A 23,321-nucleotide genomic window follows, 5' to 3' on the forward strand; every position below is an offset into this window, starting at 1 on the left:
CCTTGCCCAGCAAACAAACCAGGCACAGACAGGCTGTAATGGAGCTGACCCACATGAGTGTCTGGGATGTTCTAACTACACAACAGCAGGGGAAAAGCCGCTTGTCCCTAACTTTGGCTGCTTTCTTCCCTGCAGGTGTGGAGCACTGCTGCACCTGAGAAGCCTCCAGAGCCCGTGCCTGGCTTTGTCTCCGAGAGCAGTTCCAGCACCCGTGGCTCCTCTTCTGTGCCCGCAGGCCACCAGAGCCAGTTGGAAAAGCCTCGGGAGAGCACAAGGGCTCCCCCGCTGCACCTGCGCTCTGAGTCCGTCCCTGCGCCCTCCTCCTACAGCTTCACCCCGCCTGTGCCGCCCGTGAGGACGCTGGAGAGCAAGATCGCCGCAGCCATGCACTCCAACAACACAGACACCATCAACAACTCCAACTACCACTCCTTCCTGGCCTCCTCCATGCTGGCATCCTCCGTGGAGGAGGCGCTGCTGCCACCGCCGCCGCCACCCAAGCACGCGTCCCTGCAGCCGGTGTACGTGCCGCACCCCAAGCCGGAGAGCCTCCCTGAGCCCGTGGGGCCCGACGGCTACCTGCACGCCAAGCACCAGTACCGGCCTGAGAGTGTCCCTGCCCACAGCTACCACGGCAAGGCCGAGCAGCACCAGCCCTACCCGCCCCGCCCGGAGCCGCCCGTTGCTGCGGGCGCGCGCTACGGCTCCTACGGCACGCAGGGCAAGGGCTCTGCCGCGGGCCTGCACCCCAAGCCCCGCGGCCGCACCGACTTCGTGTCGTCCGTGAGCCCCACGGGGCTGCGGGGTGCCGGCTACGCCGAGGAGGCCCCCCCGTACCCCACCATCCGCAGGGTGCAGTCGCTGCACGTGCCCAGCTCGGCCGCCGCCGCCGCCATCCGCTCTGTGCCCATCTCCCGCACGGAGGTGCCTCCGGACGACGAGCCCGTGTACTGCCCGCGGCCCCTCTACCAGTACAAGCCATATCAGCCCCACTCCGACTACCACGTCACGCAGCTCCAGCCTTACTTCGAGAACGGGCGGGTCCATTATCGCTACAGTCCCTACTCCAGCTCCTCCAACTCCCCCTACTACGCCGCGGCCGACGGGAGCTTCTACGACCTGGATCCCTACAGCACCGTGCGGGTGCGGCCCTTCCACGGCCTGCCCGGCCGCGAGTTCGGCCCCTACGCGTCCCGGCTGCAGGGCAAGGGGCTGTACCGCTACCCCAGCCTGGCTGCCTACCCCCGGGCAGGGCTCATCAACCACCTGGGCAAGGAGCACAGCTTCGTGAGCAGGGATGTGCCCCCCGCCCCGGACATCAAGCACATGTACATGTCCTGGGACCTGGAGGACATGGAGAAGTACCGCATGCAGTCCATCCGCCGCGAGAGCCGCACGCGCCAGAAGGTCAAAGGGCCCCTCATGTCCCAGTACGACAACGTGGCCCCGCTGCTGCCGGACGAGCTGGGGGGCCTGGACTCCGTCCACCTGCGCAGCAAATCGGATCCCGGCAAGAGCGGGCTGCTCACGGTGGCCGAAGGGAAGGAGGGCAGGTACCCGGCCAAGGCGGCCACGCCCGAGGGGGATGAGCGTTACTACGGGCAGCACGCAGAGCCCGAGCTGGACAGAGCCCACTACCACGGCGGGGGCTACGGGAACGGGCAGCCCGAGAAGCCATCCCTGCCCCAGAAGCAGAGCAGCATCCGGAACAGGAAGATGCACGAGCCGGGCGGCAGCAGCAGCGAGCACAGGACGCATTTGCAGCAGGAAGCGAGCCATAGGCAGCCTTCCGAACCCAAAAACGGGCCCCCCTACTCCGAGTACAGGCCTAAGGGTGGCCCAGAGCCGTCCGAGCCCATGGGCTACCAGCACTCAGGCAGCAAGTACATCCCGGCCGGCCAGGAGACCCTGAGGCTGAACCACAAGGAGGGGAGGCTGGCAGAGGACAGGCCAGACCTGGAGAGGCCCCGAGGCAGAGCATCCATGGAGAAACACTCCAGAGACTGCTACAAGGAGGAGGAACACGCTGCCCCTTCCGTGGCGCCGCCGCCTAAGCCCGAGCGGAGCCACAGCCTCCGGATGCAGCACCCCGAGCCCATGGAGAGGGACTCTGCCTTGCTGTACCCCTACCAAACCCTGGGCAAGCGCCAAAGCACGATGACTGTGGTGTCCCAGTACGATAATCTGGAGGATTACCATACCCTGCCTCAGCACCAAAGAGGGGGCTATGCTGGAGCAGGGGGCTTCGTGCCCCCCGGCTTCCCCCACGTGCACAGCAGAACTTACGCCACGGCGCTGGGGCAGGGAGCCTTCCTGCCCACAGAGCTGTGTCTGCAGAGGCCCGAGACAGAGGTGCACGTCGAGTGAGCTGGGGAGGACGAGGGATAGAGTCTAAGCAGCCTCTGCTGGACAGTGGACTGTTTTATTTTTTCAGTGATGGAAAAAAACCCCCCGACCCTGCCCCGGTGAGCAAAGCAAACCCCCCTCAGCCCCCCCGGCCCCCACTCACTGTTTTTACGTAGTAGAGCTATAGATTTTCATGTAGTTTTGAGCCACCTGGGAGGACAGGGCAGGCTGTTGGCACACAGGTGTTGCCAGAGGCCGGGCAGGGCTGGCACAGAAGCTGTTGGGGCAGGGAGGGAAGGAGTTTTCCCTTCCCAGACGTGACACTGGCTGCTCCTCCCCACGCCCACGGTCCCATGCACGATGGGCTGTGCACGATGGACTGTGCCTGCAGCTCTCTCCTGCTGCAAACTGCCTGTCCCAGGCTGGCTCCCGGGAAAGGGGCTCCCTGCCACGCTGTGGAGGAACCACTGCTCCTTGGAGTTACGCAGCAAGAGTGGGGCTGGGGGAAAGGCTCCCCAGGGATCCTCTCCTGGGTTCATGCTGAGGCCCTGCCTCTCCCGTGGGCATGGTGCACCCACTGCAGCTGCTCCGAGGTGGGTGGGGGCCTGTTTTGACTTCAAACCTGTGGAATAGGCTCCGAAGCCAGCTCACAACACCTCTCACTTGTTACATTTCTTGCTTAACAAGCTGCTTCTGCCTACAAGGAGTCCAGTTCCTTCATGTTTCTCTATTGTAAGCAGAGGCCAGCTGCGGGAGCCACGTAGGGCAGGTTTGCATTTCTCACACCAAAAGAAATAAAACACAAAACTACACCAAACCCTACCCCCAGAACAGCACACCCATTCCATGCCAGTTCTTCCTCTTTGCTGCAAGGCTCTCCGTGGCCTAGATGAGCTCATTCTATCCTGTGGCTGGCCAGACTGTGTCATCTCACTGCAAACAATACTAGAACAAGAGATTTTTAAAAAGTCTATAGCATTATGTAAATCAGAGCCCACCTTGCCAGCTGTGTGTGACAAGTTGTCTGCATGAGCAGCTGCCCTGGGCCAGGTCCTGCAGCAATTCCATCAGGGAATGCTCTTGCTGAGCTTAAGCTGGAGTTCTCCAGGCTCTCTGCAGCCTCTGCATTCCATGTTGGGCAGAGATCCCTGTGGAGTTGTGCCACACAGGGAGCAGTGCTGTGCCCAGGTGCAGCTCCCCCAGTACTCAGTGAGTAGGGACAGAAGGCCAGTGCACTCTAAAATACACCAAATATGGTGTCCAAGCTGTTGAAAAGCTCTGATATTGTAAAAACAGCCTGGCAGCTCCTCATGCTGCCTCTCAGATTCCCCAGGACTCACACCCCCTGTACAAATAAAGCACATCCATCCCATTAAGGCAGGGCTTGCAAGCAATACTTGAGATTTAGAAGTTTTTAAATGTTTGCTGATAAATTCCAGGGCCATTCCTGTTCTGTGTGGTTGAAGAACTTCTCTACCTGTTTCAAATCTCTAATGTTTTATGAAAAAACCTGGAAGTCCTGCACTTAGCACGCAGCTGCTTAGGTGAGGTTTTTTTGAACAAAAAAGTTTCATGGCTATTTTGGGACTTTTAAATCCTAAGGAAAACCTGCTTCTAGTTGCTGACTAGTCTGTAGCTGTTTGCTTCTTTTAACCTTGGAGCCTTGTCTGGGGCTGTTTCAGTAACTACCTTCTGGTTCTGTTTTATTGTGCAGTGCTGGTGTTTTAAGCATTTTGTTTAGAAGAGTTCTCACATGTTACAGAACGAAATCTGGCAGTAGGAAAGAAGGAAGAAAAAAAAAAAAAGAGAAAAAAGCAGCACTGTGATCCAGGTTACCACAATCTCCTCATGAGGAATTCCCAGGTAGAGGGGTTGGGGTTTTTGGTGAGGGAATGCTTTTTGTAATGTTTTCTTTTAAGGAAAACAGACAGAACTACACACAGAGGGGCCACTGGGTGAGCCAGGCTGTCTCCACTGGCAGTAGCTCCCAGGAAAGGCTGAGCTGCCCCGGTTTCTTGGGAGCCAGGCTGGATTATCTGTGCTCTCAGCAGAGCTGTGTTGTACCAGGACCAGCCTCAGCCCCTGGATACCTGCCAGGTCTCCAGTTGAAGCAGGGACAAGTGTTTGGTTCAGGCTGTTTGGGATTCAGGCTATTTGGGATTCAGGTAATGAGAGCTGCAGGTCCCACCTCTCTCTCTGTGAAAGCCTTAACTCCCCCCGTGCCCCGCAGCCTCTCCCTCCCTCCGCCTGGGCCTTACATCAGCTAGGACTATCCTGCCACTACAAGGGGCTGCTCCCAGCTCCCACTATTTGTAAACGCCTCTGGATTTTCCTGCTCGAAGCCACTGTCTCCCTGTAGAGCCCGAGTGCCATCCCTGGGCAGCCCCTGCTCCTCAGTGCCGTGCTGCTCCCGCCCGAGCCGGGCTCTCCCTGCATTGTGTGAAGTGCCAGGTGCGAAGCACCCGCTCATCCCATCGGAAACAAACCTTTCCCAAAGGGCTCCTGGAAGTGCTCACTTGTACCCTAACCCAGAGGGCTGCTGCAAACAGCCTTTTGGGAACGAGAGGAAGAAGACAGACAGCAGTGACTCCCCGCCATCTCCCCCTAGGCACGCAGCCCCAGCCAGGTTTGCTCCAAGGGTGGAAGCTCTCCAAGAACCCAAACTCGTGTCCAGCACTACTGAGCCACAGTACAGAATTCAGAAAGGTGAAGGCACCAGCTTTTCCCAGATAACATAGACCAACACCTTTTGTTGTTGCTTCTGCCCACGGCTTCAGCATCCCGCACGATCCCGCCCTGCCAAGCCATACAGTGAACTATGCAGTCCTGCTCCTGCTCTGGGCTCAGTCTGCTGGTCCTACAGAGAGTTCTACATCCTCATTAATCCCAAAATTCATAGGTGAGGTTGGAAAGGGTGCATCAGAGCAAGGCGGGGAGGTGACACCAGGAGTCTGGGGTGGGTGAGGTGGAGGAAGGTGACAGCCCAGTCCTGTGTCCCAGCAGAGGAGTGGAGAGCAGGGGGACGGCAGCACAGCAGATTAATTCTCTAATCCAAGTGCAGTTGTGCTCGGGCTCAGTAATTCCTTGCCTAACCACATCCCCACGAGGTGACAGCAGCTCTGTTCCTCAGCAGTTCCCTCACATGGGCGCTGTCTGCATCTTCAGCTGCCACTCCCTCCGTTTCCAGACGAGGGTCTCCCAGTGCACGCAGGAATGGGGGTCCAGGAGTGTGCTCCAGCTCTGGATTTTCACCTCTGCTTTGGAGTAGGACGTGAACCCCAGGAGACCTTCCTTGGGAAGGGGAGTGCAGTCAGTGGGTGAGTAATGAGGACTTGGCCCCTATGAAGTCTTATGTAAAGCATTAATTTCTGACTTTTGCAGAGTCTTATCAGGTGATATCTATATGCATCTCTGAGAACACCCCCACAACTTTGTGCCTCTGTCTTTGCAGTGATCCCCCTGCCCTGCTCATCACTGGGGGGATTAGTAAGGATTGCACAGTGGTAGTAAGTTGCTACACAAAACCAAAACCGACTTGAAAACGTCCTGTTCCTCTTCGAGCCCAGAAGGGACAGAACCTCAAGTGTGCTCTGCCATCCCCCAGGCTGGTGACAGGGCATTGACTCGAGTGATGTGTTAAATGTCAGGAAATCTGGGTGAGAAGTTGTTTTCCTTCCTTTCGTTGCGGCGGCTTAGGCATGTTCCTGTTTTCCCAGCGCCCCGGGTCCCGGTGTGAAAGGCATGGTGTGGTGTGAGCAAACAGCACCATTCCTCCTGTGTGCAGAGTCCTGCCTCGTCCAGCTGGGGGGAGGGAGGGGGGGAGAAAAGGGTTGTTGTTTTGCCGTTCATTTTCCTGCTGTAGAAGACTTGATTTTTCTTTCCCTGAGCCGCATGAAAGAAACATCCCAGAGAGTCTTGGGTTACCTTTGGAGTTCCCTTCACTTTAATTTATAGAGTGTCTTTTTTTGTGAACTGGTGTAAAATGTATATGCCGACAAGCTCATGTATTTTTATGTAAATATTTTTTGTGGTTTCCCCACTTGCCCTTCTCTGTAAATATTTAGAATTCTCATATTCTTCTCACCTTGTATGATGCAGATGTGGTTTTGTTTCTGTTTTTTATTTGTACTGTAATGCAACAATCCAGACTGAGGTGTCTTGTGGTATTAAACAAAAGCAGCAGTCCCACTGAGCTCACACTCAGATGTGCAACTTGACAGCATTAATCAAGCCAGGTTAAAAACTACTCTGCTGTGCCTGTGTGTATTTTTTCCTCTGCCTTGTTAATTAACAGTGTAGTTAAAAAAACAAAACAGGGAGAGCCAGCCTGGGGCCGTGCTTTGGAGGGAGGGATGCTGGCAGGCAGCTAAGGATGAAGGAGGTGACTTTGAGTTCTGTGCCAAGGCTTGGGCTTATCTGTGCCACTCCACTTGTGCCCATTGCTGCTTCCTAACAATAAATAAACCTGCCTGGGCTGTGTGAGTGTCCCTTTCCTCTCACCCAGCAGGACAGCACGAGCAGAAACAGCCTGGCCCTGGCACAGAAGGCACAGGGCAGATGAAGTCAGGACAAACAGATGGCACAGGCCACCTCTGAGCTGGCCGGGAGGGATTCTGGGCACCACAGTAATACTGCTCATAGTTAATAGCAAAAAGATTATTAAAGGAAGCGAATTTCAAACATTTTTAACACTCTGAGAAGGAATTCTCAGAGTCTTTTCATCCAGTAAATGTTACGGGGTGTAGAACTGCTGCCAGGAATCAAACCAGCCTAATCCTCCTCTCCTTGGAGGACAGGTGACCCCACTGCTCATGGCCCTGTGGGGTGGGGGTGGCTCCTGCTGTGCAGTCCAGCTCTGCCCGGAGGCTTTGTGTGAGCACAGCGGGGCTGCGTTAGGGCTTTGGAAATCTTGGCCTCATCTGCTCCCAAATCCTCCCTTTCCAGTCCAGATCTGCTCATTAATGCACACCCAGACTTGGCACTGCTGTCCTTGTAGGGTTCCACCAGCAAACCCAGCAGCCCAACCCTCCTGTGTGAGCCAGGAATTCCTGCTCTGCCAGAGCCAGGAGCAGGGGGCCTTGCAGAGCACCCTCCGTGCTCAGTGTCCCCCCTCTCGTGGGAGGACACCAGAGCTGCCCTCGGAGGGCAGGACATGACCAGGCTGACTTGGCAAATAAAAATCTTGACTTTTCAGTCCAGTAGACAAATTCACATCTTAACTGAAGTGTTGGTGGCTGCTCAGCCCTTTTTCTGCACAGTACTCTGCTGAGAAGGGTGGGTAGATCTATGCCAGGACACTTGGGTTGGGTGGGTAAGGGAAGAGCAGGAGGATGAACCCCAGGGGTGTTTCCTCAGGGAGCAGCCCCAGAAGTGACATCCACCTCCCCAGCTTGGCTTGGCCTGAAATGCTCCAAAAGCAGCACCACGGGCATTTCCTTTAATGCCACCGAGATCCCAGTGAGCCCTGAATTCCAGGCCTGGGGTTCCACACGCCGGGAGAGCGCCCGGGGTGCACCCAGTTCTCCAGCCTCTGCTGTGAGGATAAACAGGATGGAAACTCCATCCTCTCTGACAGCCTGTCCCGAGCAGCTGAGGTCTGTGGGAAGAGCAGGCTGAGGAAAAGGGAGAATGACGGATTTAAACTGCCGAAGGACTGGTGAAACCCGGCCCGCAGAATCTCTTTTCCTCCCAAGGAGTTTCCAGCAGGCAGCGCTGTTAGACCGCCTCCGCCTCTCAAACCCGACCTGGCCGGCCGCTGAAAAGGATGATGATGAGGTTCTGTTCTAGCAGTTTCCGCTCGGGCTTCCAGCTCCTTGCGTCTAGGGGCGGGTTTCCTTTAAATTTTTTCATATCAGAGGAGATCTGCAGAGTGTCAATGCCGGCAGCATCCTGAGGAGCAGCCCCGTGTGAGCGCCCGGCCGAGCAGCCCCGCTCACCCAGATCCTGAGCATCCCCACTGGGAAGGGACCTGCAGGCCTTGGCAGGGCTCTGCTGCTCCCCGAGCAGCCACCGGCTGTTCAGGGCCCCGTCCCTAAGGAACACAACAATATGTTCACTTCCACACTAAAAGTCATCCAAAACCAGCAACTGATGCTGGGAAAGCCGGAGAGATGCTCAGTCCTTCCTCTCTCCCTCCAGCTGGTGCACGGATGCCCGGCTAAGATTCATGATGAGCCCACAGAGCCAGAAGAGCCCCCAGCACCTGCCAGAGCAAGGCTTGGGCAAACACATCCCCAGCCATGCCGCAGCTGAGCCTCCCTTCCCCTTCCCTTCCTCCCTCCCCAAACCCAAGCCTGCATTTGTGTTCTCATCTTCCCATCCCCCAGGGGCTGAGGGGCCAGGCAGGGCAGGGGGACAGAGGTGACTCTGCCCCGGATCCCTCCAAGCTGGGAGCTGCTGGTGCCCCTCTCCAGCAGGGCTCGACAGAAGTTTGGCAGCGTCACAGGAGCGGGGGAGGGATGCGGCACGTCACACAAATCCCCTGGACTGGCATTCCTGGTGCAGGAGCTGCCTGCCAGCCCCTCCGGAGAGCTGTCACGGAGGGCAGGGATCCTGCCCAGGCACGGCCCAGGAGCGCCAGACCGGCCTCTTCTAAGGGAGAATTCGTGATATGGGGCCAACATCAACAACCAAAATGGATGGGAAAAGCAACCCTTTGTGCTCCTCTCATCCTTCCCGGGGACAGCCGCAGCAAGCTCCCTGCTCCAGGGCTGTCCAGCCTCCTCCCACTCCTGCCTCGGGAGGAGCAGAGAGGGCAAGGTCCTACCCTTTGCTTTTCCTCTGCAAAAGCTTCGAGGCAGCTCTGCATCAGGAACTGTCACAGCAACACTTCCCTGCCCCTCTGCCATCACTTCATCAACCTTTCCTGAAGGGTTTCTGTTAATCCTGTGCCTTCTGGGTGCTCAGATGCAGTGAGAGAAGTCAGGGGTGTTGGGAAGGGCTGAGGTGTCCTGAGGAAGGGATCCCCCCCTCCTGATTAAACCTGGGGGCTGCTGAGCACACACAGAGTCACTGCAGTGTCCTGTGGGGTGGCCAAACCACACCCCCACACCTAAGGTCAATAATTCAAGAGGCAGCAGAGCCCAAACCAAAGGTGTGACCTGCAGAAAGCATCTCTGGAATAGGGAATGGGCTGTCCTGGAAAAAAAGGGTGGGCTTGGTGCATTTCACAGGAAAATTGAATCTGCCTCAACTCCATCCCGTGCACCTTAATCCTTCCAGTTCCAGATCCTTCCCAGTGGGCCAAGGAAAGTCACCAGCCTCAGACAGACACCTTGAGTCCAGACTGTGTCTGTGTTTTATGGTCAAACTGCAGGACGGGCTCCTCCAGGATCTGCCTGGGAAGGTCTCCCTGCCCCACGAAGCCTCCTCCAGGCTCTGCCCAGAGCTGCTGTCCCACCTGTTGTGACACAGTCCCTGTCGTGCCACCCAGGGCCTGCCCAGCAGCACAGGGGGAGCTTCACTGCTCTGATTCCCTCACAAGGGGAAGAGGAAGATGGATCCTCCCAGAAACCTCCTGGTATAGAGTGACTGAATCCATTAATTACAGGCAGATGCAGTCAGGAGGCTCCCACCTCCTGAACATGGAAATTTGCCTTTCCAAATATCAAAGGCAGCGGGGAAGAACGAGATCCTCGAACAGATCTGACCCTGATGGGGGCTGTGCATTTAGAAGGATGCAAGGATTGTAGGTGTGTCAGGTGAGAAAGGAGAAGCAGGTTACACAGAGGGGGAGGTTTTCAAGTAAAAATGTGTTCATCCATTTTTTAAAGATGCTGGAGAAGAATATTTGACTCCAGCAAGTGCTGGAGCTTTATGCATTATTCAAACTGTGTGAACGTTTGAAGCCTGGAGGCCTGAAAACCTTCACTGAGAACAAGTCTCCTGGCACGCTCCCAGGGAGGAAGTGTGGGTGATCCGTGTCATCCCGGCGGAGGAGGCGGCTGCAGCGGTTTGCATGGATTCTGGCTCTGCTCTGCACCTCAGCACTTCACAGCAGCCCTGCTTCCCCTCCGCCCCCAGACTACACCGAAAATCCCAGTGGGATGCACTCAGGATACACCCAGGGAGAAGCTGCTCCTGAGCCACCCGTGTCACTCAGATCTGATGCAAACACACACGGAAAAGCAGCAGGGAGGCAGAGGCACAGGGAGGGAGGAGAACACAGCAGCCCACATTAAACTTGCAAGGGAAACCCAAGTCCCCCCTCCTCCAAATCCACCCTCGCCCTCCCGGGCAGCCAATCCCATCTACAGCAATATTCCAGAGAACCTCATTCTGCTGCACTTCAAGCTATAAATTCAAACATCAGAATAAAAAAAGAGGTGCCAGACGGGGCCAGGTTTTCAGACAGGCAGGCAGGCAGCCAGCAGCACAAACACACTGAGCACGGGCAGACAGCTTCCTTGCCCCCTCCTCCTCCCCATCCCTGCTCTTTATTTATTCTCTTCTTTTCTTATTTCTTTTCTTTGCATTCCCTCTGGTTGCTTTCTGAGGGGGACCTGCATCACCTCCCCCCTGGGGTTTTTGTTTCAAGCCTTTGGTTTCTTTTCTCTGAATCCAGCTCAAGCTTTGCCAGCCTTTCTCCGTTGATCCAGCCCCACAAGGGTGGGAGCTGGAGCAGGATCTGCCTCACCTTCTGTGGCCAAAGACAGCTGGGGAGGGATGGCTGCACGGGAAGGGCAGGTGGATGGATCTCACCACAAACCCCACTGTGCTGGCCAGAAACCCCTCTTTATTCTCACTGATATGGAGAAAGTGGAATTTCACCGAGAATGCAGCAACTTCCCAACTAATCTCCAACACAAAAGACACCAACTGCTGCAGGAGAGCAGGAGAGGCTGCCTTAAACTTCCTCACATTTCCCTTGTCTGAAAGACTCTTGGGAAAGGAGCCAAAGTGCCACCACTTTATAAAATACTTTCCTCTATCAACAAAGTAAGTCCAAAAGCAAAACAACCCGCCTGTAACAACACCCCCAAGTCACAACCTTTTCCCTTGCACCTCAGGGATGGTTTTAAGGTGAAGGATGAGGGCAGGCTCAGTGTCCCCACTCACAGTGAGCTCTTCTCATGGATGGAGGTTTCCCTCAGGGCTGTCAGAGTCTGGAATCTGCAGGGCAGCTGGGAATCATGGAATGGTTTAGGTGGGAGGGAACCCTTCAAGCTCATCTGGTCCAACTGAACTGAGTGATTTTCATGTTAGGTTTTGAGGGACAGGTGGGCCATCAGGAAAATAGGGAAAAGCCCCTTCCCAAGAGCCAGAGGGGTTATTTGCTGTTGGTGAAGCAGCAACTGATGGCATAAAAGCCTGTGAGGCTTGAAGTTAACCACTCCCTTCTCCAGAGCAGGATTTGAGTAATAGAGGCACGGACATGAGACCACGGGAAAACAAGAATATTTAATGGGGGCTAAGCAGGTGAACGTGATCCATCCTGCACCCCACAAGAGGTGGGTTGGGAGCCTTGGGAAAGGACAGTGGGGCTGCACAGATAAAAACCATCATAATGCTGAGACACAAAGGTGCAGACTGAGACTCCCCAGCCATCCCTCTGCTGGCAATTCCTCTCTTTGCAACCTCAGGAATTCTCTTTGTGGGTTTGTGTTGTAGATGCCACCTCTGCTCCCTGCTCCTGCACACTTGTCAGGATCCACTAATACAAGAGAGGGTCATGATGGTTCGTTTATAGATCTCTGAGTGCAAAAGGACACAAGGGATTTCAGTTTTAATCAAAACAGTGCACCTTTATTAAGTGCCCACAACACAGTAATGTGATAGAGGAGAGAAAGAGAAAGAAAAACAAAGTAAAAGAGTAGAGAGGAAGAAAAAGGGGGGGCAATGGCTACCAACAGATGAGATGAAGTCCTCGTGGCCTTCCGCCAATAGATTCGCCTTCTTTCCGTGGGGAGATCTCATCTCAGTTATTTCAGAAAGTCCCTTTATAGTCCTCTTCAGAAGCGAGGGGCAACTGGCCAAGAGGTGGGGAAATCTACAGCCGTTGTTATGGGGCCTGTTGCTTTGGGAAAACAGGCACAGGACAGGTGTTACAGGACAGGTGGACAGGAGAGGTGGACAGGACAGGTCATTCCGCTTCAGCGCAGTCCTTCCCGCCTGGGCAGCAAGAACGGCGCAGTCCATTGTGACCTGCACGAATTTTCCTCAGGAATGCATACCAGTTCCCAGTGGGCACACCCGTAGGCCACACTTGGCAGACATCCCACCTCAGCCAGGCCAGGACTGCTGTGCTCAGTCTCTGTCCTCGGTGATGATCGTGAGGCAGATGAGGGATTTTCGGACCATCTCTTACAACGCTCCCATCACAGCCTGCCCCCACCTCAGCTCCAGCAGCTGTGTCCCTGTTCCTGCTCCCTTTCAGCTCAGCTTGGGGAGGATGGACCATGGAGCAGTGAGGACAAGGAGGGAGCAGAGACTCTGTGGAGAGTCAGAGCAGGCAGAGAGGAGCTCAGCGCCTGAATTAGCAGGGAGCTCTGATGGTTTGTGTCTCCCCACAAAAGCACCAGTGGGAAGGAGGCTCTGGCAAAGCCCCTCATCATGAAAGGGAAGAAAGAGAACAAGGCGTTAGGTTTACATTCTTTTTTCCCACTACAGATGCTGTGGCTTTCTGGGTGTAACACAGATAAACTCAGACCCAGAGCATTCATGTCCTGCCAGGTGCCATGGACTGGAGCACCCCTGAGCTGTGCGGTGCCTTAGGGATGATCCGTCCTCACCTCCGGGAGGCCTTTCCCCCATCAGGACCTCATTACCACAGGTTAACTGCCACTCACTAACAATAAAACCCTGCTCACAGAATCCATCATTTATGAGGAGAAGGGTCCTGCAATGGGAAGCTGGGCCAGCAGCACCTTCACAGAAATCCCCAGCTCATGACAGGGTGGCTTGGGGTGCCGTGTGTGTGTGTGTACACGTATGGATACGTTTGTGTGTGTGTGCAGTTGGAATGTGTTCGTTTGGGCATTGAGCCGACCATCTGGGATGAGGGGTGGAATGTCTTGGGGTGACTTTATGATGTGTATCCCCTCTCGCTGCTCTATGCCCAGACATGAGTCCTGTGCCTCTCTGCGCCTTTAAGATGGGTCCGAGAGAAAGGGGAGGGAAAGCCGAGCGAATTCTTCAGCAAGGTTTGTGCTCAAGGACTCACAGACTGCCTCTCACCTGCTTGTTGGGGTTTCAAGAGTTCTCCTTCTGTTTTCTTTTTCTCTTTAAAGAATTTCCCCAATACGTGTTGCCAGGGGACAAATTACTGGCTGCTTAAGAAAAACAAAAGACCCGGCCACAGTGGGAGGGGTGCATCTGGCTACTCTTTTTCACCTGGGGTTTTCTCCTGTAGGGCGGGGGATGCCGTGAGATTTGAACTGTGAAAATGGGGTGGGTACAGCCCCTGGCTGGCTGGTGTTCTCGGTGTTCGGAGGGAGGGGAGGGCTCCCATCATTGTGGAGGGAGTTTTGTTGCTGCTGCAGGCTTCTGCTTTCGGATGCCTCCCTTCTACCGTGAGTGGAGCTTGCTCGCTGGAGCGGCTGTTGCACCGGGACCCCAACACCCCACCTTTCCACCGTCTGCACCGTGCCTCAGGGAGAGACCCCGGGATCCCAAGCCCGCCTTTCCCTGCCCCGCTGGGAGCCGGGCTGCAGCCGCCCTGCCCCCGCCGTTGCTTCGAGCCCTCGCTGCTCTGTAGCCCCGCTCGCCCTGCCTGCCCCGACCTCCGGGGGTTCCCACCACAGCTCCGGAGTTTGATACATCTCGTCTGCCACCCGGGATTTGTGCTCGTCCCTGCCGTTCCAGCCTGCTGTTCCCGAGAGTCCGGGATCGGCTGCCCAGGGGTTTGTGAAGCCTTTGTTCCATCCCTTCCCGGGATCCCGGGGCACCGGTGCCGCGTGCTCCCCGAGCTCGCTCCGGAGCGCCCCCTGCAGCCGCGGGGGAACCATCGCACCTGCCCTGCTCACCGGGAGCCGCCAGCGCCCCTGCCGGCTGCGAGCGGAACTGCACCCGAGGGGAAAGGGCCTGACAGCCGAGAAGGCTGGGACTGGGTTTGTGTTTGCTGTCACTGCCAGAGTTATTGCTGTTTGTTTGAGTGGTTATATATATAATAGTAAAGAACTGTTATTCCTATTTCCCACATCTTTGCCTAAAAGCCCCTTGATTTCAAAATTATAATAACTCGAGGGAAAGGGGTTGCATTTTCCATTCCAAGGGGGGCTCCTGCCTTCCTTAGCAGACACCTGTCTTTCGAACCAAGACACTGCTGCAGAGCTGAGGGAGCACCTTCCTGCTTTTCCCCAGCTCTCGGCTCCTTTTCTCAGGAGAGAGACAGAGAGTTAAAATTCTTTGCTCTTTAGCTAGCTTCTTGTTCGTTAGCTGAAGCAAGGAGTTTTCCTGGGACTGTTCAGCTTCAGTCCGGAACATATCACTGGGAGGCCCCACAGCGCAGCCCGGAGGGGCCCACGCCACACCCCAGCTCCGGGGAGAGCAGAGCCACACCTACAGAAAGGGCTCTGAATCTACCAGGTCTTCTCCACAGCGAGAGGTTTCATTATTTAACGATTCATTTTTTTCTTCCCTCTCTTGCCTGCGTGCACCCTGCTCGTTAAATAAACAGCTTTTTTTCACTTTCCTCCAAGAAATTTCTTTCTGAACCTGGTGGGGGAGGGGCTGCTGAAACCTGCCTTCTGTCAGAGGACACATTCATTTCAGAGGTTTCCTCCTAATTTGTCTCAAACTGGGACACAGGGACACCAAATTTGTCTGTCAAAAATCCCTACAGGATTGGGGAATGGATGATTACAGGTTGGATGGGGCTTGGAGCACCCTGGGATAGTGGAAGGTGTCCCTGCCCAGGGAACTGGATGAGCTTTAAGGTCCCTTTCCAACCCAAACCACTCTGGGACTCCATGAAGATGGATTTCAAAACACTCCAGTTTCTCATTCCCAGGCCTTGGGAAGCAGGTTTCATCCCCATTTTATTGAAGGAAAACCAGAGTTCTTCAGCTCAGTGAATTTATGGAGTCAAACAGCACCTGGGAGGTGACAATGGGACCCCACATACACCAGTGTCCCCAGGAGACCCTGCCACAAGTGCCTGAGCTAATTTTCCTGGCTTCAGACTCCAGGTTTATTCTCTCCTGGTTTATCTTTGCACAGTGATGGGGAACAGGTCACACTGCAGACCCTCCCCAGGCTCCTCAGCTCCCAAAGTCCAATTCCCAGGCTCAGATGGCACCAGCAACCAAGCCAGAACCTTCAGAGGTAATTAAGCACCTGATCAGTTTGGGGCCTCTGTCACTAGCTAGGCATACAAATCAGATTTATCCCCCTTGTTTCAGCAGGCAGAAGAGTAGGATGGAGAGCTGCCAGCAGCTGGGACACAGCCCTTTCCAGTCTTTCCCATCCTGCAGGTTTGCTTTTGGACACTCCCAGGACTCCCACTGAAGCATCCTGAGCTCAGGAGGGCACTCTGCACTTGAGGAATAGAAATGCCAAAGCAATTAAGGCTGAAGAGGTTCCTTTTCTCTCTATCCACTCAAATCCTGTGAATTCTCTCCCGTGTGCACAAAATGTCTCCCATTTTAACACTCATCCAAGTGTTTTCCCTTGGATAGTCAGGGGATGAGGCAACATCCCCCTTTCTGCAGAGGAACTGCTGGGATGTGCCTGGAAACCACCCTGTGCCACTGGACACACCTCAGACAGTGGGGAAAAGCCAAATTACTGAGCCCCAAAGCTCTGAACAGGAGTCACGGGTCCCAAGGTCACCAACCAGGCACCAACCAGCCCTGACCATGCTGGAACCCCCCCAGAGTCCCAACTCCTGAGTGTTTCTGCTCTACCTGTGAGAAAAAAGCTGTCACTGCCCTGCTGGTCCCACGCCTCCTCCTGCCCTGCTCCGTCAAGGACAAGGTCAGTGGTGGATGTTTCCTGCAGAGGAAAACCCCCTGTGGGCATTTCCCAGGATCCAAGTCCTGGAAGGCAGCTCTGTGTCCCTGTGGAAAGAGGCAGGAGCTGGACAAGGGCACAGCTGACCTCATCTTCCCGTGGCCTTTCCAGCTTCCTTTGGCCCAGCTGCTGTGGTCACAGCAAATCCCTCCAGCCTCGCAGCCATCCCCTCTCTGGGCTCCTCTTGTCCTGAGCAGCCTCCTGAGCCTGAGTCCTGGGGAAATAAATGCAATCCCTTCCTTTCAAAGATCACTCCAAGACTGAAACCTCAAGGAAAACATGCAAGAAAGGACATTTCTCCCAAGGCCTCTGCAAGCAGCAATAAACCCTTCAGCTGCCTCCCAAACTGATTCTCCACAGCCTCTGAGGCCACAGAGTGGGTCCAAGAGCTCTGCCTTGTTTCTAGGACAAGGCATTTCCACTCCCCTTTCCCACCAGGAGGTTGCTGGTGGCACAAATACCCCAGGCTGGGCTGTCCGGTGCCACCAGGATCATCAGCTCCCTGACTGCCATGTTTATAAAAACAAAACAGCCTCGTTTCTTGAAACAGGAAAGGCAAAGGGAGCAGGGGAGCTGCTGGATGCAGCCCCAACCCACCCCAATCCACCCCACCCCACCCACCCCAGTCCAGCTCAGCACCACAACAGCCAGCTCTGCTGCCCCAGCTAAGGGACAACAGGGACAGGACACAGCCCCTGACACCCATCTCTGCAGGGCTTGGGGCTGACACCGCTGGGAACCCATCCTTCCCCTCCCCTGGCTCCTCTCCCAGTGCCAGGAGCTGCCTCAGGAATCAGTGCTGGCTCCAGCCTGGGCTGGGAATGCAGCAGGCACCTTCTGCAGGGAGCAGACAGGGGCTGGGAAAGCAAAAGCCCAGAGCTGAGGGGACAGGCTGGGTGCCACCACTGACCCCTCTGCAGGTCCCTGCATCCCACAGAGCATCTGCCTCGTCCCCTCCTTTGTCCCTTGGCACAAAAACCACAGGGTGGTTCCTAAAACTCATGTACCTGAGGATGGCTCAATACTCAAAGCTTAGACTCCTCTTTGGCACCACAGGATGTGACTCTGGTCCGGTCTGGCCCAGGGGTATAAAGGTTCTGTCCCCATAGAGAGCCCAAAACACAGAGTGTGAGGGAGGGAATGACACCCGAGTGCAGAGCAGAGTCCTCTTCCCACCAGCTGAAGCTCCCAGCAAGGAGCTCCCTCCCAGCAGGAGCACACCCCAAACCCACCCAGCCACTGCAGGCACTCAGAGCTACACCCCAAAAATCCTGTGTAGGTCCAGGACTTGCCATAAGCCAGCAGAAAGATGATCTCCAGCATCTGGGCAGGCACTCAGCAACCTTATGCTGCAGCTTCTGCTTGAATGTCCTTTCAGAGTGAAAGCTGTCATGACATACAGGTGCAGCACCAATGACAACAGTTAAACAGTGACAGTGACAACAGGGTCCTCTCCCAGCCACAGGCACTACCAAACCACACATTCATCACCTGAACACGTGCACACTCCCTTTGACTCCACAAGTACTTCTAGCAGGGAGTTCCATGGTCTTTGAGATAAAAAAAAAAACTTTAAAAAAAAATCTATATTTAACCTCAATCAGTTCAAAATGAGCTGTTTCTTTTTAAATTTTGTAGCATTCTTGGTTTGGTTTTGTGCTCCACCTCTCTCCCTGGCTCAGGGACGTGACATTTCCACAATACACTGGGTTCCACTGAAATTGAGATAATTCCCGGGCTGTGGCCTTTTGGAAGGCAGGAGTAGGGACCAGCTTTCCTTCATCTCAGTATCTGTGTGCCCTCTCTTCCCTCAGACAACCCCAGAGCTGTGCCAGCCCAGGAGGAAAGGGCAGGAGCTGTGGCAGGCACATGCTGCTGCACTTTCATTATCACAGTCACAACACACTGCCAAGCTGGGTGAGTATTTTTAGACTGGGAAAGAAAAAACCCAGGCATTTATCAGAGAATTTTTAATACAAAAGCAACACTAATATTAGCAGTGTTCGCTTTTCCCTATACTTATACAAATTGGGGTTGCTTTTTTCCCTTCTCCAGCTTTTCTAGACAAGGAAATTGGTGCTTATCCACCACTGAGAGGCCTTGGACAAAGAGATGAAGACAGGGGAGCAGGGATGGGGGGCTCCAGGACTTAAGGGGGTACAGAGATGTCTTGAAAAGGACCACTTGGACTCCTGCCATGGATGGCAAAAGCTGTCACACCCCACAGGCTCCCACAGGGACCTTGGCATGAGCACAGTGTGACACACACACACTGAGGATCCATGGGCCAAGTTCTCCCATCCTCTGGAATATCCTTGCTTTGAGGAGTCCATCTGAGTAAGACTGGCATAGAAAAACTGGATTAAACCCCTGTGTGGACACAGCTAGAAGCAGGTTTCGTTTGTTTGCGCTCTGAAGTAAATAACTAAAGGCTACCTTTGTTCTGACCTAGAGCAGCCATGCCAGTGCAGTTTAAGTGACCCACCTTCAATCCATGCTCTTTGTTAATCTGGACTAATTTTCACCCAAGTACCCCTGATCAAACAAACCTGAAGCAAGACCGAGAGTCCTCCTGAGCTGGCTCCATCCAAAACAGAGCCAGCACCAACCAGCAACGGGACTGGGCAAGCTGGGAACAATTTCAGCTCCTTCTGCAATGACACTGAACTGCCTCAATCGTTGGGGGTGAGCTGAGGCCACAGCAGAGCCCAGCCCGGGATCACAGAGTGGAGCCTCTGGAGGTCACCTCCAGTCCTGTGCTGGAGCAGGGTCACCCCACGGCACAGGAGGGAGCCCATGGGGCTGGACACCTCCAGACAAGGAGACTCCACAGCCCCCTGGGCAGCTCTTTCAGGGCTCTGCCACCCTCCAAGCCTTTCCTCACAGGACACATGGTCCGGTTCCCTCATCATCCTCACAGCTCTGGATTCCTGCTGGATTTGCTCCTGGATTTAGTGCCCAGGCCACACTGGGGCTTTCAGCCTGGTTTTCTCCCAGAGCCATTTCTGGCTTGGCTGTGCACGAGGTTATTTAACAGGAGCCCAGGGGAGAAGGGGGAGGGAAGGAGGGATTTTGCTTCTCCAGAGAAAGCTGCTGCTATCAATGAGCAAAATGAAATACTCTGGAGAGAAAGGGCCTGACAAGAGCCTGAGCCCCAGGAAGTGTTACTGGGACAGAGTCTGACACTGACAGTCTGACACTGGAGAAATGAAAGGGCTGAACAGACACTGAAAGCAGTGATTGAAGAGCAGAGGTGCCCAGGAAAGGCTCTGCACGTGAGGCAGGACCAGCAGCTCCTTGGCAGCCTTGGGCTGCTCAGAGCAGCTCCAGTCGAGGGGGGTGATGTTTATCCCACTCACGCTCCCACATCTCCATTTTCCACAGACAAGCTGATTTCCACAGGCCTGTTCCCAGTCCAGCAGCAACAGCAAATACTGGAGATCTTACACAGCAATTCATTGAGCTGGAAAGAGATGCTCTGGAGGGCTTTTATCAAGATAAGATAAGCAGCAGCTCGGCTGCAGAGACAGAGACCCATCAGAATGTATGATCTGCTTGGCCCCTTTGAGCTGATTTAAATTTGGGGAAAGAACAAACACATATAAATACCTGAGACAGGTTCTGTCCTCTGCAAGGGAAAACACACCCACAAACACTGGTGGTCACAAGCTTTCAGCTTCAGTGCATTTCCCTGTACCAAGGCCACACCTTGGCCTCACCTTGACCAGACCCAGGAGCTCATCGGGGGGCATCACTTTGGAGGAGAGAAGCCCCAAAGACGATGAAGCTCTGGCAAGTTTTATGGAAATAGCAGCCAGCAGAGGGAAAGAGCCCATGGCAGCAGCCCTGTGGCAGGAAAGGCTTTCACAGCAAGCAGATGTCAGCAAGCTGCAGAGCCCCTGCTCGGAGCAGAGCCCCTGAGACCCTGGGCCTGACGGGAGCCCCTTCGTCCATCGCGTCCAAACCCTCACCCTGCTGCACTCGGGTTCTAAACAGCAATGAAGTTTGAACCCACACTGGGAACCTGCAGCCGAGGAACTGGTTCAGCTCCTGAAGTGATGTGTTTGCAGTTAAAGGATCTGGTTTTCCCAGCAAAAACAAGGCCATGGGTTAAGTGCAGCTGTTCCATCAAATACAAGCAGAGCAAAAACCAAGGATAAATCAGTTTGTGAGCTAAGAGAATAATTACTTTTTACTGTTCACAAATGGATTGGAGCAACTGAGAGTTTTCCTGGATCTGTTTATGGTGGGAAATTCACAAGGCTATTCCTGCAAATAATTAGTTATTGATTCCTAAGTTTGCTTAGGGGAAAGCTCTCCTAAGCAAGTCAATCTATTATTCAAGCCACATTTGTTTAGGGATTTGTGGCACCAGAGCCACATTTTTGGTTTCCTACTGATGAAGCACAACTTCAGGTTTCTCCATGACTGAGGGAGGTGTTTGAAATCCCATTTTTCAGAATCAATCCCTTTTTTCCCCTTCTTCTAATAAATGCTTTTCTCCAGTATTTGCTTAAAAGGTTTTGAATATTTCTTGGCAAAAAATTATAGTTATTTTATTGATACTCTAGGAGCATTTTCCAGCATATAGATGTTCTAACTAATAACAACAGCATTAAGTGAGTCCTTGAATTTCTCCTGGCCCTGCAGGGCACACAGCTGGGGACAGAGTTTTCATTTCTGCTCAGCTTCCTGCTTCTTCTCATGGCAGAAAAGCTCTGATCATCAAAACACCACCCAACACACTTTTTGTTACAAAACCACGCAGATTTCACCCAAACATGCCACACAATCTTTTCCCAGTGTCAGGACCTGGCACGTGGCTGGGATTCCTCAACCCAGTGTAACAAAAACCCCATCTGATCCTCTCAAGGGCTGGGGTTTCACTCAGGGAGTGCTGAGCCCTCACCATAAATTTTCCTTAGGTCCCTTTTCCCAGAGCTGGGGGAATCAGTGCTTTTCTCCTACCCCCATTTGCAAGAAGCATTTATTGCCCTTGGATTTGAGTTCTGGTTGGATTCAACCACCCCAAGAAAAGCAGAGCAGACTTTCACTCTGCAGCAAATAGAGGCAAAACCTGAGCAAATGAACTCTCCACCTTCAACTCCCCTGTTCCATGCTTCCCTGGGCTCTGGCAGAACAGGCTGCCTGTGCCTGAAATTGGAGTTTTACAAGGAAAACCCAAGTGTATGGGGGTGAGGCTGCTTGGTGGAGTGTTCCCCAGATCTGTGGGACATCCAGGAGTCCCACAGGGCTCTCCCAGGCCAGGCACACACAGGTTGGAGCCAAAGAAAGCAGCTGGGACTGACTGGCAGTGCTGTCCAAACGCTCCTGCAGCTCTGGCAGCCTCGGGGCCGTGCCCATTCCCTGGGGAGCCTGGGCAGTGCCCAGCACCCTCGGGGGGACAAACCTTTCCTGGTACCCAACCTGACCCAAGAGTCCTTCCACACCTTTAGGTGAAAACTGATTTTAGAGGTCTCCCTAATGCAGCTCTCTGCTCTCTGTCTGGACCATCATGATTTCAAGTGCTCCTGGAGCTCCTTCACATCCCATTTCCCTGCTCCTCCGCCATCCATTCTGCAGCAATTCATCCAATTGTGTCCCACAAAGCCCTGTGGAAGTGTTCCTCCGTCCTGCTGCACTCACATGAGATGCTGGTGTGAAATGTACTTTTTCAAAGCCTCAACCCCAGCCCCAGCAGTGTTTGTTAATGCAAATACCCTGAACTGTCCCTGAGCCTCCTCCTCCCCTCCTCCCACAGCTCAGTGCCATTCCCAGCAGCTTTGGAGCTCATTCCTTTCAACAGGCCATGCAAATCTCTATTACCACACCATGATGGGCTCAACAAAACCCAGCATTTCCAGAGCAAAGGGAGAACATTTCTGTTTGGTTTTGGTTGGGCTTTCATTTTTTCAAGGCATGTTGTGAAAAAATAAGAGCTACTCTTAGAGATAAATCTGCCTCTGCAAGCTAAACAGGAAAAGTGCATTTCCATGCCTTTCCATGCCTCAGAGCCCTCTTTGATGGCTCAGGAGTGTGTAGGAAAATCTGGCCCTAGGCACAGACTTCGGGTTGGAAGGGACCTCACAGACCATCTCGTTGAAGGCAAAATGTGTTTTTCATTAACTCAAACTGCGTTTCACAAGTGATTTATCCTTGCAATAGGATGAGCAGAGGAACTGAACCTCAGAGAATGAAAACCACAGAACTTTAGGGTACTAATGGGACCATATGAAGTTGTATTTAATTAGTAACATCCTGTAAGGTGCCTTTACACAGTGTGCCACTAGTGCCATTACAATGGCCACAGAAAGGCCAGAGGACAGTGACACTCAGGGCTCAAGATTCCCAGGGCAATGCCCAAACTTGCCAGTTACATCTGCTCTTACAAGAGCAAGGATTTATTTCAGTGTCACTGAATGAGGAAGAACAACCCCAAGACTTTGCACAGAGCTGCCCACTGATTCTCACAGCAGCTTTCAAAGAGCCCGGCAACTTTAAAAAGTCTCTGTGAGCTTAAGGACTGCCACAACTCCACATTAATCTGAGCAGGATAATCAACCTGGCTGTCACCAGCACCTAAAGAAGCCTAGATTTAGAGGCCAGAACTCCCTGGCTGGTCAGTCAATGGGAACTGGCTGCCACAGCCCTTTAACACCACGGTTTGCACTTTCCATAATCAAGGACTACCCAGCGGCAACCAAGTGATCAGGTTTTGAACACTCATATAAAGAAACTCTTTAAAAATGAAAAATCAGCAGGCAAAGCACAACTGTGCTGCAAATGTGATGTCAAAGACGAGACCAAATGAGTAAAGAATCCCAGCCCTTGGTTCAGCACCTCCTGGATGCTGTTTGGAGAGGTGACACTTCATAATCTTTAATGCACTTTGAAACCGTGCCCTGCTGAAAACCCTGTGAAATTAAATGGGCTCCTCGCCTTGCAATGAGGAGGCAGCTGGAGCAGCCACAGGATTACACTGCTCCCTGCCCCAGATGAGCCTGTCACCATTGAATTCCTCCTCT

The 23,321-nt window shown here is 53.9% G+C and overlaps 2 protein-coding genes across 10 annotated transcripts in view; one reads left to right on the forward strand and one right to left on the reverse strand.

Moving 5' to 3' along the window:
• ARHGAP32 (Rho GTPase activating protein 32) overlaps nucleotides 1-6,592 on the forward strand; it is a 239,498-nt gene extending 232,906 nt beyond the window's left edge. For all 9 annotated transcript variants that reach the window (XM_048328557.1, XM_048328558.1, XM_048328554.1 and 6 more), the window contains one exon: nucleotides 136-6,592. In XM_048328557.1, coding sequence (XP_048184514.1) covers nucleotides 136-2,367 — 2,232 coding nt within the window. In that variant the 3' untranslated portion in view covers nucleotides 2,368-6,592. The remainder of the gene's footprint in view (nucleotides 1-135) is intronic.
• KCNJ5 (potassium inwardly rectifying channel subfamily J member 5) overlaps nucleotides 1-23,321 on the reverse strand; it is an 81,625-nt gene that overhangs the window by 10,251 nt on the left and 48,053 nt on the right. The window lies entirely within an intron of this gene.

The sequence above is a fragment of the Corvus hawaiiensis genome, chromosome 25 (assembly GCF_020740725.1).
Source record: "Corvus hawaiiensis isolate bCorHaw1 chromosome 25, bCorHaw1.pri.cur, whole genome shotgun sequence".
Classification (NCBI taxonomy): domain Eukaryota; kingdom Metazoa; phylum Chordata; class Aves; order Passeriformes; family Corvidae; genus Corvus; species Corvus hawaiiensis.